This window comes from Bombina bombina, chromosome 5 (genome assembly GCF_027579735.1).
Source record: "Bombina bombina isolate aBomBom1 chromosome 5, aBomBom1.pri, whole genome shotgun sequence".
NCBI classification, from domain to species: Eukaryota; Metazoa; Chordata; class Amphibia; order Anura; family Bombinatoridae; genus Bombina; species Bombina bombina.
Genome location: NC_069503.1, coordinates 750,365,227 through 750,378,351, shown reverse-complemented (window position 1 = coordinate 750,378,351; position 13,125 = coordinate 750,365,227). Strand labels below are relative to the sequence as shown.

The window sequence follows — 13,125 nt, the reverse complement described above, 5'->3', positions numbered from 1 at the left end:
CTTAGGGCTAGATTTATTAACGCTGAGGCGGACAGGGGCATGTAAATGTGCCCCTGTACGCCTCAGCTCGCCTGTGGTGGGGAAAAATTACCAGCAGGTATTCGCCATTGCACACGAGCAATACCGCCCCCTGCCCGCGCAAAGCCAATCACGCGTGGGAAGGAGCTGCCAATCTCCTCGGTCTGACTAGACCAAGGAGATTGAATTTCGCCACCTTAGAGGTCTGGTGACCGCTGCTTGATAAATGACAGCGAGCAAGTTCTTGAGAGAACTTGCAGCCGTAGGGCTTTAATAAATCTAGCCCTTACTACCTTAAGTGAAATCTCTCCAAAACTGAGATCCTTATCCCCCCTTTCAAAATCTCTAGCCTCCAGCTTTCTATAACTGTTGATAATAACATCATTACCCCATCCCCACATGTCTGATGTCTTGAGGTCACACTTGACTCAGATCTCTCTTTCGATCCCCACATCCAGTCATTGGCCAATTCCTGCTGCCTCCACCTTAAAAAAATCTTCAAAATTTGCAACCTCCTAACTTATTACACAACTAAGACTTTAATTCACTCTCATCATGTTCTGCCTTGAGTATTGCAACTCCATCCTCTCCAGCCTCCCTTGCTGCCATCTAGCTCCCTTACAATCCATAATAAATGCCTCTGCCAGACTGATTTTCATTACACGTTGCTCCTCATCTGCCAATCTCTTCACTGGCATCCGCTAACCTCCATAATAAAACAAAAAACCCTGACACTGACATTCAAGGCTTTCAATAACACTGCTCCCCCTATATTTCAGACCTCGTCTCCAGATACTATCCCTACTGTCCTCTTCGCTCTGCTCATGACCTCCAACTCTCCACCTCTCTTGTTACCTCCTCACATTCCCGTCTACAATACTTCTCCAGATTGGCCCCTATCTTGAGGAACTCTCTGCCTTGCTCCACAAGACTCTCCCCTAGTTTTCAAACTTACAAGCGCTCCTTAAATACTCTACTGTTTGGGGATGCATACAATATACACTAACATTTCTTATCTTAGTTCCTCTCCTGCTTTGTCATCCACTTGAAACCCCTTAGCATGTAAGCCTACGAGCCAAACTGCTTTGTAGATCACCTTCATGAGAGATGATTTATAACAGTGCAACTCTTGAAAGGGCCCTCTATCCATTTGTCTCCCATAATTGTTACCTTGCATATTAGACCCATGTTTATAGTGTTGTGGAATCTGCTGGCGCACAACAAATAACTGATAACAATAATAATAATATAATACACAAAAAATACAATACCTTATTTTATTTAGAATATCTATTCCAGATTGCTCCAGTAAAACATTTTTCACAAAATTGCGAGGAATAGAAATTTTCTCATTGCTGGCCTGAATGAGGTCCTGACGAATGTGGGCTTTTTTCATTACTGTTGGACATAGATCTTCAGCTGCATCAACCATTGATTCAAGTAGAATCTGTAGGTAACAAAATTGTGTAGATGAAAACACTTTGCAATCCATTTGTTTAAACTTTAAGATAAAACAAAACAAAAAAAAATAACATATATATACAAAATAGTAAAAAGTATAAGTTCATTTAAATATTTATAAATATTTCTATAACTAGCATTAAGTTAAATAAACATTAAACTATTGATTTTGATAGCTGTTTAATTGCACTGTTACAAAATAATAAAATAGGAACATCTAAAATACATACATAAAATATTACCTAAATTTACCTATTTTTTTTAATACAACTTGCCCCTCCTAGTCCCCTGCGTGCATGAAGTCTGCGTTTGCATGCTAGATAACAAAAGCTATTTATGAGTAAGAATGTGCTTTCCTTATGGTGAATGGTAGTGAGTTTTGTTGGCATTACTGGCAGTTCTCTCAAAATTACTACTGGGAAAAATTATTTAATGGTCCCTACATTAATGCATGTATTGTGTTGGGGGATCAGGGATGCGTATAATAAAATACAAAATAATATTTTTAGTGGATTAATATTAAATATTTTTTATTTCACTACTGTTTATCTGTCATCTGCCCCTTTAAAAGAATATTAGTGTTAAGTTTAGAATAAATTAAAGATATTTTACAAATTAAAGGGACAGTAAACAGCTTGTAATTAAAAGCCATGTCTTGTCTTGCTATTGTCAGGATATCTGTGAGTGTTATTAAATAATATATATGTATGTATATTTTATCTACACATAGATATATGATAAGACCAAGAACTCATTTTATTTTTGAAACTGTTTGTAAAACAACCCCCCTCTTGGTCTGAAACACAGACTTGTAGAACAAAAGAAATAGACAGGACTTCTAAAAAGAACAAACATTGAAATCTCTAAATTGATTAAGCAGCTTTGAAGCTCATCACTCCACATAAGGTCATAACAGGGACGTGATAATCAACCAAGCCAGCATACATCATGGGATGTTTGGAGACGACATTCTGTACATAAAGTCAGATAAGCGAACAGAAATTCTAGAATATAGTAATTAGCACAGACCTGTTAATTGTCCCTAAACCTCAGATAAACATCTGTGCTGGCTAACAGAGACACAGGTTTTGCATTGTAAATGAAATTCATTTTTAAAAGTACAACTTGTATGGTTTTCAATCTTGTATAAAAATGTATAATTCCATGGATCTGAGAAATGCATTTCAGGTTTGTAATAAATGTAATGGATAACATATTCTTATATTTTTCAGGCATCAAATAAGTACATATATAATTGGTGTTTTAAATAATATCATGTTTTATACAATCAGCAAAAGATATACAGATATGAAATATTTATATGGGATAATAATAAATATGAAACCACATCTGATTGCTGATCTCAAGGTATGTATGTGATATTAAGATGATAACTGAGATATTAATTAGATCCATGCTAAAAGTATTAAAATCCTTTTAAATACCCATATATTTTAAATGTATAAGAATTACTTTGTATTATGAGAAATATATCATATCTAGTCTTGAAATGCTCAGGATGGTGGTATGACGTGATCCAATACACATGGAACATGTGACTTATTAATATCCGAGGGCAAATGGAAAGACAGCTCCGTTTAATATCACCAATGATTAGAATAAGAAAAGGGTGGGGTATATCACATGATATAACCTCATGCAAGGGGAGAGAGAAAAAAGTACTTTTGTCTGCTAACTTTTGACTGAAAACTTTGCTGCCATTTTTTTGGGACACAGTCACTATAAGCAAAACCTGGGACTAACTTCTTGATCCATATTGCCATACCTTTCTTCATATGAGGTGACCTGAATCTACTTCATGTGGTGATGTATGACTGTTCTATATTTTTAATATTTTAAACAAAGGTATTCTAAGACTATAGTCAGATTGCAGCTATACAGATATATTTTAGGATTTACCTTATTGTAGATAAATAAGAATTTATTTCAGCTCAGATAAATTGGCTGTTTGCATTAATAATATATATAACTTCTGGTGTTTTAATTAGAGTTATATAGAATAAGTAGCTTAATTATATTTGTCTGGAAGTTAACAATCCATATCTTGGTATCTCATTGTGGTATTTTAATGCAACTCTGATTTGGAAGATTAAAGTGAATAAGGTAATTTGTAAAGGTATATTTTTATGATCTTTGTATAGAATATTGTAACAGTTTAAGCTTGTATAGTTTGATTCATAATCTGGTTTCTATAAATATATTTCAATGTGTCTATAACTTTAACTTATCGTAAAGAATTTAGGAATAAATATTGATTTTAATTGTTTGGTATATGCATTTTAATTGGGGGTTAATTTAAAGAATAATTATTAAATAAATTGTATTATAACCCTAGTATATACTGACATTTTATTTGGAGGCGCTGCAGTAGATGATTTTTAAATTTATCACATTGATATAATATATTTGTAGTAAATGAGATTATAAAAAAAATATATTGTTAAAATATTTTTTTTTTTTAAATTGATTACAAAAATTTTTTTTTCATATTTCAAAATTAATATTAATATTTTTGAAAATATAATTTTTATTCTCTTGTTGGTCAAAAAATTGTATTAGCGTTTTAATTTAACTAAATACTAAGCCAATATAATAATGTCTGTTACTAGAAGTGAATCAATTAATTCTATACATTGGCCTCTATTTATCAAGCTGTCAACCGCAAATACGCTGGAATTCCACAGCGTATTTGTGGCGAGCCTGATTCGCCTTAGTTATCAAAGGCTAGAGACCGGCAAAAGTAGAATTTAGTGACGTAACATACGATCCGCCGGACTCTGACACAGTCCGACACAGATCGATGGTTACATCAATCCAGATGTTCCGAACGCAAGTTTGGCACAATCTGACTACTTTTGGAAGTTATCAAAGAACTACCAGGTACGCTCCCCACTTTTCTGGCCCAGCGTACCTGGTTTTCAATCCGCCGCCCTGGAGGAGGCGGATGCCATAGGAATCAATGGGAGTCTGACAGCAGCAAAAGCTCATGTTCGCTGCTGCCCGATATCCCATTGATTTCTATGGAAAAAGTCTACACCTAACACCCTAACATGTACCCCGAGTCTAAACACCCCTAATCTGCCCCCCCTACACCGCCGCCACCTACATTATACTTATTAACCCCTAAACCGCCGCTCCCGTACCCCGCCACAACTATAATAAATATATTAACCCCTAAACCGCTGCTCCCGGACCCCGCCGCCACCTACATTATACCTATTAACCCCTAATCTGCCGCCCCTATACTGCCGCCACCTACATAAAGTTATTAACCCCTATCCTGCTGATCCCGTACCCCGCCGCAACTAAATAAATTGTTTAACCCCTAAACCGCCGCTCCCGGAGCCCGCTACCACCTACATTATATTTATTAACCCCTAATCTGCCCCCCTACACCGCCGCCACTATAATAAAGTAATTAACCCCTAAACCTACATCTAACCCTTACCCTAACACCCCCTAACTTAAATATAATTTAAATAAATCTAAATAAATATTACTATTATTAACTAAATTATTCCTATTTAAAACTAAATACTTACCTATAAAATAAACCCTAAGATAGCTACAATAAAATTAATAATTACATTGTAGCTATTTTAGGATTTATTTTTATTTTACAGGCAACTTTGTATTTATTTTAACTAGGTACAATAGTTATTAAATAGTTATTAACTATTTAATAGCTACCTAGTTAAAATAAAGACAGAATTACCTGTAAAATAAAACCTAACCTAAGTTACAATTAAACCTAACACTACACTATCATTCAAATAATTACATAAATTAACTACAATTAAATAAAATTAACTAAAGTACAAAAAAACAAACACTAAATAACAGAAAATAAAAAAAAATTACAAGAATTTTAAACTAATTACACCTAATCTAAGCCCCCTAATAAAATAAAAAAGCCCCCCAAAATAATAAAATTCCCTACCCTATACTAAATTACAAATAGCCCTTAAAAGGGCCTTTTGCGGGGCATTGCTCCAAAGTAATCAGCTCTTTTACCTGTAAAAAAAAAAAAGAAATACACCCCCCAACATTAAAACCCACCACCCACACACCCAACCCTACTCTAAAACCCACCCAAACCCCCCTTAAAAACACCTAACACTAACCCCCTGAAGATCACCCTACCTTGAGCCGTCTTCACCCAGCCGGGCACAAGTGGACCTCCAGACCGGCAGAAGTCTTCATCCGATCCGGGCAGAAGAGGACATCCAGACTGGCAGAAGTCTTCATCCAGGCGGCATCTTCTATCTTCTTCCATCCGGAGCGGGTCCATCTTCAATCCATCCGACGCAGAGCATCCTCTTCCATCGAAGTCCTAACACTGAATGAAGGTTCCTTTAAATGATGTCATCCAAGATGGCGTCTCTTGAATTCTGATTGGCTGATAGGATTCCATCAGCCAATCGGAATTAAGGTAGGAAAAATCCTATTGGCTGATGCAATCAGCCAATAGGATTGAAGTTCAATCCTATTGGCTGATTGGAACAGCCAATAGGATTGAGCTTGCATTCTATTGCCGGTTCCAATCAGCCAATAGAATGCAAGCTCAATCCTATTGGCTGATTGCATTGGCTCTGCGTCGGATGGATTGAAGATGGACCCGCTTCGCTCCGGATGGAAGAAGATAGAAGATGCCGCCTGGATGAAGACTTCTGCCAGTCTGGATGTCCTCTTCTGCCCGAATCGGATGAAGACTTTTGCTGGTCTGGAGTTCCACTTGTGCCCGGCTGGGTGAAGACGGCTCAAGGTAGGGTGATCTTCAGGGGGTTAGTGTTAGGTTTTTTTAAGGGGGGTTTGGGTGGGTTTTAGAGTAGGGTTGGGTGTGTGGGTGGTGGGCTTTAATGTTGGGGGGGTTGTATTTCTTTTTTTACAGGTAAAAGAGCTGATTACTTTGGGGCAATGCCCCGCAAAAGGCCCTTTTAAGGGCTATTTGTAATTTAGTATAGGGTAGGGAATTTTATTAATTTGGGGGGATTTTTTGTTTTATTTGGGGGCTTAGATTAGGTGTAATTAGTTTAAAATTCTTGTAATTTTTTAATTTTCTGTAATTTAGTGTTTTTTTTGTACTTTAGTTAATTTTATTTAATTGAAATTAGTTTAATTTAATTGTAGTTAATTTAAGTAATTATTTTAATGATAGTGTAGTGTTAGGTGTAATTGTAACTTAGGTTAGGTTTTATTTTACAGGTAATTTTGTATTTATTTTAACTAGGTAGCTATTAAATAGTTAATAACTATTTAATAACTATTGTACCTAGTTAAAATAAATACAAAGTTGCCTGTAAAATAAAAATAAATCCTAAAATAGCTACAATGTAATTATTAATTATATTTTAGCTATCTTAGGGTTTATTTTATAGGTAAGTATTTAGTTTTAAATAGGAATAATTTAGTTAATAATAGTAATATTTATTTAGATTTATTTAAATTATATTTAAGTTAGGGGGTGTTAGGGTTAGACTTAGATTATAGTATAGTGTGGGTGCTTAGTGACAGTATAGCAAGAAAGCTGCGAATAAGCCGAAGAGCAGCGAGATCGATGACTGTTAGTCAACAACAGTCCGCTGCTCATCGCACCGTACTTGGTGCGCGGCTTTTTGACAGCTTTCTTGAAAAATTTGGCAAACGTATTCTGGTCCGCGGCGGCGATGTTAGGCGAGCTTAGGCGAGCGTATTGGGGCCGTCGAATGCAGGTAAGTAGACAGCTTGATAAATAGAGGCCATAGTGTTGAAATATGTTCCCCAAGATTACCCCTCACTCAGGGCGATGTCCTTAAGATGGACATTATAGGCAACATTAAAAAGAGGTTTAATATTGTGGGTGAATTAAATGATTATATGGATATGCTTACAATTAAGGCTAAAAATATTGCTATTGATGATGGAAAGTGGAATGAAAAAAGTGAATTGTTCCAAGAATTATTCAAAATTAATAAATGCAAAAATTCTAACAAGCGAGTTGAGTTAATATTAAAATCTTGGACCCTTGTAATATGCATTATTGATGAAATGTCCCTCCTCTTTATAGAAAGGGAATTGCAAATACAGGAGCTAGAAGATAATATTCACTCATCACGCAGATGCAACGAGAATTTAAATATAGCCGAAAATAAAATTGATGAGTTTGCCCAAGACATGGCCACCTTACAAAAATATAACCAGAGTTTAGTAGCTAAGATTGAAGATTTGCATAAGCAGCTCGCCCAAAGCCAAAGAAAGTTAAATGGTTTAAAAAGGCTGTATCATCATAATGAAAACCCCTCTATTAGCAATGAGGATAATGCAGATAATTCCAAATCCATTGAAAATACATCAGAAAAGAACTGCAGAAATTTAGGGAAGAATTTAAACAAAGGACCCCTATTGGGTCAGAAATACACTTTCCGAATAGACAGTCACCTCATGTTATAAATTCAGAGTCAGAGAGCGGAGCCAGCTACCCAAATAGCCCACGTAGTACTAATGTAAGTAGTGGGTCTCCCCATAGTAAGTATAGGGTAGATAGGGGGTGCTCCAGCCCCAAAAATAAGATCCCTAGGAAAGCCCAAGATACGCCTAATAAGGTATATGACACCCCAAAAATAATTACTTTCTTAAGGTATGCAGTACCTAAATTTTCCAAAAACGGAACCAATTCTATAATTGACCACTTAGAGACCTATAAAAATGCCTTATCCATAATGAATGTCACTAGTGAGCAGTCAAAAATTAAATTTTTGCCCCGGGTATTTGAGGGTAAACATTACAAATTCTTTGCATCACTAAAGGATATGAATATTCATTCCTGTAGTGAAACGCAAATGCAGTGCAAAAAAGAATTTGGGAAATATTGCACTAAAACCGCAGCGAAAATAGCTGTATACGGTTTAAAATGTGATGCAAATCAAAGCCCTATATAATTCCTTTCTGTACTGAAAAGTGCATACAGTATGGCCGAAGACTACCCCATATTTGAAAGCTCAGAATTTGTAAATGTAATTTTCAAAGCATTGCCCGCGCACATCAAAATTAATTTAGCTAGAGATTTTGATGAGCACTGCTCATTGGAATGGCTGATCAAAGAGAGTACAAAGTTATACTCTATTCAGCAGTCCGGTGAACAGGGGGTTAAAAGGGAACCAAAACCCAGTCCCAAAATTGTGGCAGAAACTAGGGTGTCACCTAGCCCCCTCAATTTGGAGTCTAACAAGAAAACGTATGCGTTAGTGGCCCGAGAAAACAGGCCTTCCCCACAAAGTTTTAACTCTGTCCCTCCCCCATCATGGGCCAAGGTGCAGATAGAATATACTCAATATATTCTATACCCAGGTAAATAATTATCTCCAAAGAGATGAATACTCACAAGGTTATTGGTATCCCCATAAAAATAATTACCAAAAGAGGCGAAAATACTCTCAGGGTAACCAGACACCACAAGTAAATAGTGCTCCCCAAGACATTAACGCTGAACAAGTTGAACCCCAAAGACAACCACATCAAAATAGGAACAATAGCTATGATTCTGAGGGATCCTAAGGATCCAGGAATCAATACCCTGGGATATCAAAAAATCGGTCCATGGGTAAAAATGGCTTGTCCGTTCAAGTGGGCCAACTCAGCACGCAAATAAGTCAATAATGTACACTATTTACTAATATGAGTCAAGCTTTGACGGCTCAAAACCCTAATAATCCTTTTTTAGGGGTACAGCTAGTGTTCAGCAGCGGGCCACAGGCACAGTCATAAATACTGTAGTATTATCTGAAAGAGAGGGGAGAGATATATCAAATAAAATGATAAATGTCAATAATGGTACTAATCATGTTCTCTCCCTACAGACTGGAAACGGACAATTTAGCTGTGATGACGAGCAACCTCAGCCTGGAAGCTCTAACAAATCTGTTCCTTTGCAGTATTCTCTTAACCTTATTTCCACAGATGCAGTACACAGGAACCCGGCTAGCCCTATTATAGAGGAGTGGACCGGTAAGAATGAAAATTCTTTTGCATCAGGTAAAGTGGCAGATTCAGATAACTCGAGGCGAAGCCCACAGATGTGTAATCATACCAATTTTATGTGTGAAATTATAGAAACTGCAGGGAGATATTATGTACAGGTGAAACTCTAAAAATTAGAATATTGTGCAAAAGTTCATTTATTTCACTAAAGCAACTTAAAAGGTGAAACTAATATATGAGATAGACTCATTACATGCAAAGCAAGATAGTTCAAGCCGTGGTTTGACATAATTGTGATGATTATGGCTTACAGCTCATGAAAACCCCAAATCCACAATCTCAGAAAATTAGAATACTGTGAAAAGGTGCAATATTCTGGGATCACAGTGTCCCACTCTAATCTGATTAGAGTGGGACACTGTGATCCCAGAATATTTTGCATCTCATTTGGAAACCAAGGACCCAGAGTATGGAGGAAGAATGGAGAGGCACACACTGCAAGATGCTTGAAGTCCAGTGTGAAGTTTCCACAGTCTGTGTTGATTTGGGGAGCCATGTCATCTGCTGGTGTTGGTCCACTGTGCTTCATTAAGTCCAGGGTCAACGCAACAGTCTAACAGGAGATTTTGGAGCGCTTTATGCTTCCTTCTGCAGATGAGCTCTATGGGCATGCTGACTTCATTTTCCAGGAGGACTTGACACCTGCCCACACTGCCAAAAGCACCAAAACCTGGTTCAATGACCGTGGGATTACTGTGCTTGATTGGCCAGCAAACTCGCCTGACCTGAACCCCATAGAGAATCTATGGGGCATTGCCAAGAGAAAGATGAGAGACATGAGACCGAACAATGCAGAAGAGCGGAAGGCTGCTAATGAAGCATCCTGGTCTTCCATAACACCTCAGCAGTGCCACATGCTGATAGCTTCCATGCCACGCCGCACTGAGGCAGTAATTGCTGCAAAAGGGGCCCAAACCAAGTACTGAGTACATACAGTATGCATGCTTATACTTTTCAGAGGTCCGATATTGTTCTATTTACAATCCTTGTTTTATTGATTGCATGTAATATTCTAATTTTCTGAGATTGTGGATTTGGGGTTTTCATGAGCTGTAAGCCATAATCATCACAATAATGACAAATCACGGCTTAAACTATCTTGCTTTGCATGTAATGAGTCTATCTCATATATTAGTTTCACCTTTTAAGTTGCATTAGTGAAATAAATTAACTTTTGCACAATATTCTAATTTTTCGAGTTTCACCTGTATTAGCTGAGCTCCAGGATTCAGTCTCCAACCCTATCACGGGATTAATTGATACTGGATCTCAGGCAACTATTTTATCCCACAGGTACTACACACAGCTAAATGAGATAACACCCTACAAACCTAAGAGTAAAGAATTTGATGGTTCACTAATAGGAGTTAGGGGTTACTCTCTCAAAGTCTACGGTACGGCATGGTTAAAGCTAAAACTGGGGAACAGAGTAATAAGACACCCTGTCATTATAGTGGATCTGCCAACTGATTGTTTAATTATTTGTAGTTATCTCCTGAAACGGTTAAGCACCATAATTGATTGCATAAATAATGTAAATTTGGTCGCAAGTAAAAAGGCCTATTAATTATAAGCGGTCCGGTATATCTCGCACCCGACATAACTGTCACGTGGTGGAAGAGAAGCCAGATGCTGTGGAGATTCATTTCAGGAATAACCCTGTACATGAAATCACTATCTTACAAATAGATGATCAGACTCCTTTAAGTGGCTCTGATGGTAATATTTTTAAAATTTCGCATGGAAAGATAGCAAATATTTCCTTAGACAGCTATGTATTAACCATATCTCTCCACAAGCAGGATCATAAAATCCCTAAAGGGGGAGGCCACACTCAATACCTCGCATGAATTGAGTTAAGGATGATCTATTTATCCCTATGCAAGTGCATGACCTTGGGAAAACCAAGTATGCCAAATTGAGCTTAAAACAGGAAGCTAGCTATATAAGCAAAGGTTTATTGGCGCAGATAGCTGAACCTAAAGTGATTAAATATCTTTCTCCCTAAGATCTCTTGGTCCATGACAAGTGTGAAAGCTAGAACATCACAGCTAAGTGTTTATTATCTATATCCATAGGTAATAAATCAGCAAAACACCTGTTTTTAGTGTTAAATACTCCCCATAATCAACTATACATTGGCAATGATCTCTTACATAGATATGCCATACAAATAGACTTGATTAACCTTTGCCTCTGGAGCAGGTTAAGGGGGGACCCTGAAGTATTTCAGGATGAAAATGCAGCCCTAAAATCAAACCAGCGATTGCCATATGCTGTAAATATGCAGGTGTCTAACAATGTTGTAATCCCTGCTGGGGCTGACAAATTGCTCTTATCCTTACAGGTAAAAAGAGGTCAGAAATTAAAAACTTCTGAAACACTAATTTGCCTCTCCCATAGAATGCAAAATCTGTGTATAACAATGACCCATACTCCTATGGTAAATATTGGAACTATTCCAATACATGTTATTGTGCATAACATGACCCCACAGGATATAACCTTATCCAAGGGAACTACCATAGGATATGTGCTGGAATCAAGTTATTACACTTTTGGATTCCAGAATAATGTAATTGGGCTAATACCTGAACAATTAATAGAACAATCCTTTGCATCTATGCCAGAGGGACTATTTACAATTCAGTCTATTTATCCCTTAAGCTCAGAGAAAGGCATCTGTGAAATTGAAGAAGCCTCTCTAGTATTTGATCAGCTGATCAAAGATCAAGAAAACCCCAATACCCAGAGTCATGGGGGCAATGTAAATTATAATCAAGGTGATCTCACCTCTAGGTTAGAAGAAGACTATGAAATAGGAAAGCCTGAAATCTTTCCAGGATTTCAGCAGAAAGTCGAAGAGCAAATATCTTTAGCTAATGGCTGTTCCAGTGATGATGAATGTCGACAGCATACGAGAACTCCTGATGGAGTACAAGGATATTTTTGCTAGGGATTCTTATGTCTGTGGGACTACAGACTTGCACATTGCAAGAATCCAAACAGATCCCAATGCACCACCTGTCTTTGTTAAACAATACAGACTTCCTTTAGCCTCATATGATTCTCTTGCAGAAATTATAAGGAACCTGGAAGAAAGGGGTATTATCCGGCAGGTGCACAGCTCTTATAACAATCCTATTCTAGGTGTTCTCAAGCCCAATGGACAATGGCGTTTGTGTGCTGACTTAAGACAGCTAAACAAACGAGTGTACATGCCTGGCTGGCCTTTGCAATATATTGACCAGTGCCTAGCACAGATGCTGGGATCTAAAATATTCCCTGCCATTGATTGTTCACAGGGATATTGGACCATAAAGGTACATGATGATGACCTGTATAAGCTTGCATTCTCATTCCAAAAGATCCAGTATGCATTCCAAAGGCTCCCATTTGGATACATAAATTCAGGACATGAATTTGCAGCATTCATGCATAAGGCTGTGCCTGATGCACTGGAAAGGGGGACCTTATCTTATGTTGATGTTTTAATCAAAAGCACAGACTTCGAAAAACACATCACAGAACTTAAACACGTCCTCAGCCAAATTAAAAGGGCAGGTGTCAAATTATCCCTACAAAAAGCTCAATGGTGCCACACTTGTG

The 13,125-nt window shown here is 37.3% G+C and overlaps 1 protein-coding gene across 3 annotated transcripts in view; it reads right to left on the bottom strand.

Moving 5' to 3' along the window:
- The window catches only part of CARMIL1 (capping protein regulator and myosin 1 linker 1), a 668,567-nt gene that overhangs the window by 163,293 nt on the left and 492,149 nt on the right, over positions 1-13,125 (bottom strand). For all 3 annotated transcript variants that reach the window (XM_053714815.1, XM_053714816.1, XM_053714817.1), the window contains exon 27: positions 1,290-1,465. In XM_053714815.1, coding sequence (XP_053570790.1) covers positions 1,290-1,465 — 176 coding nt within the window. The remainder of the gene's footprint in view (positions 1-1,289; positions 1,466-13,125) is intronic.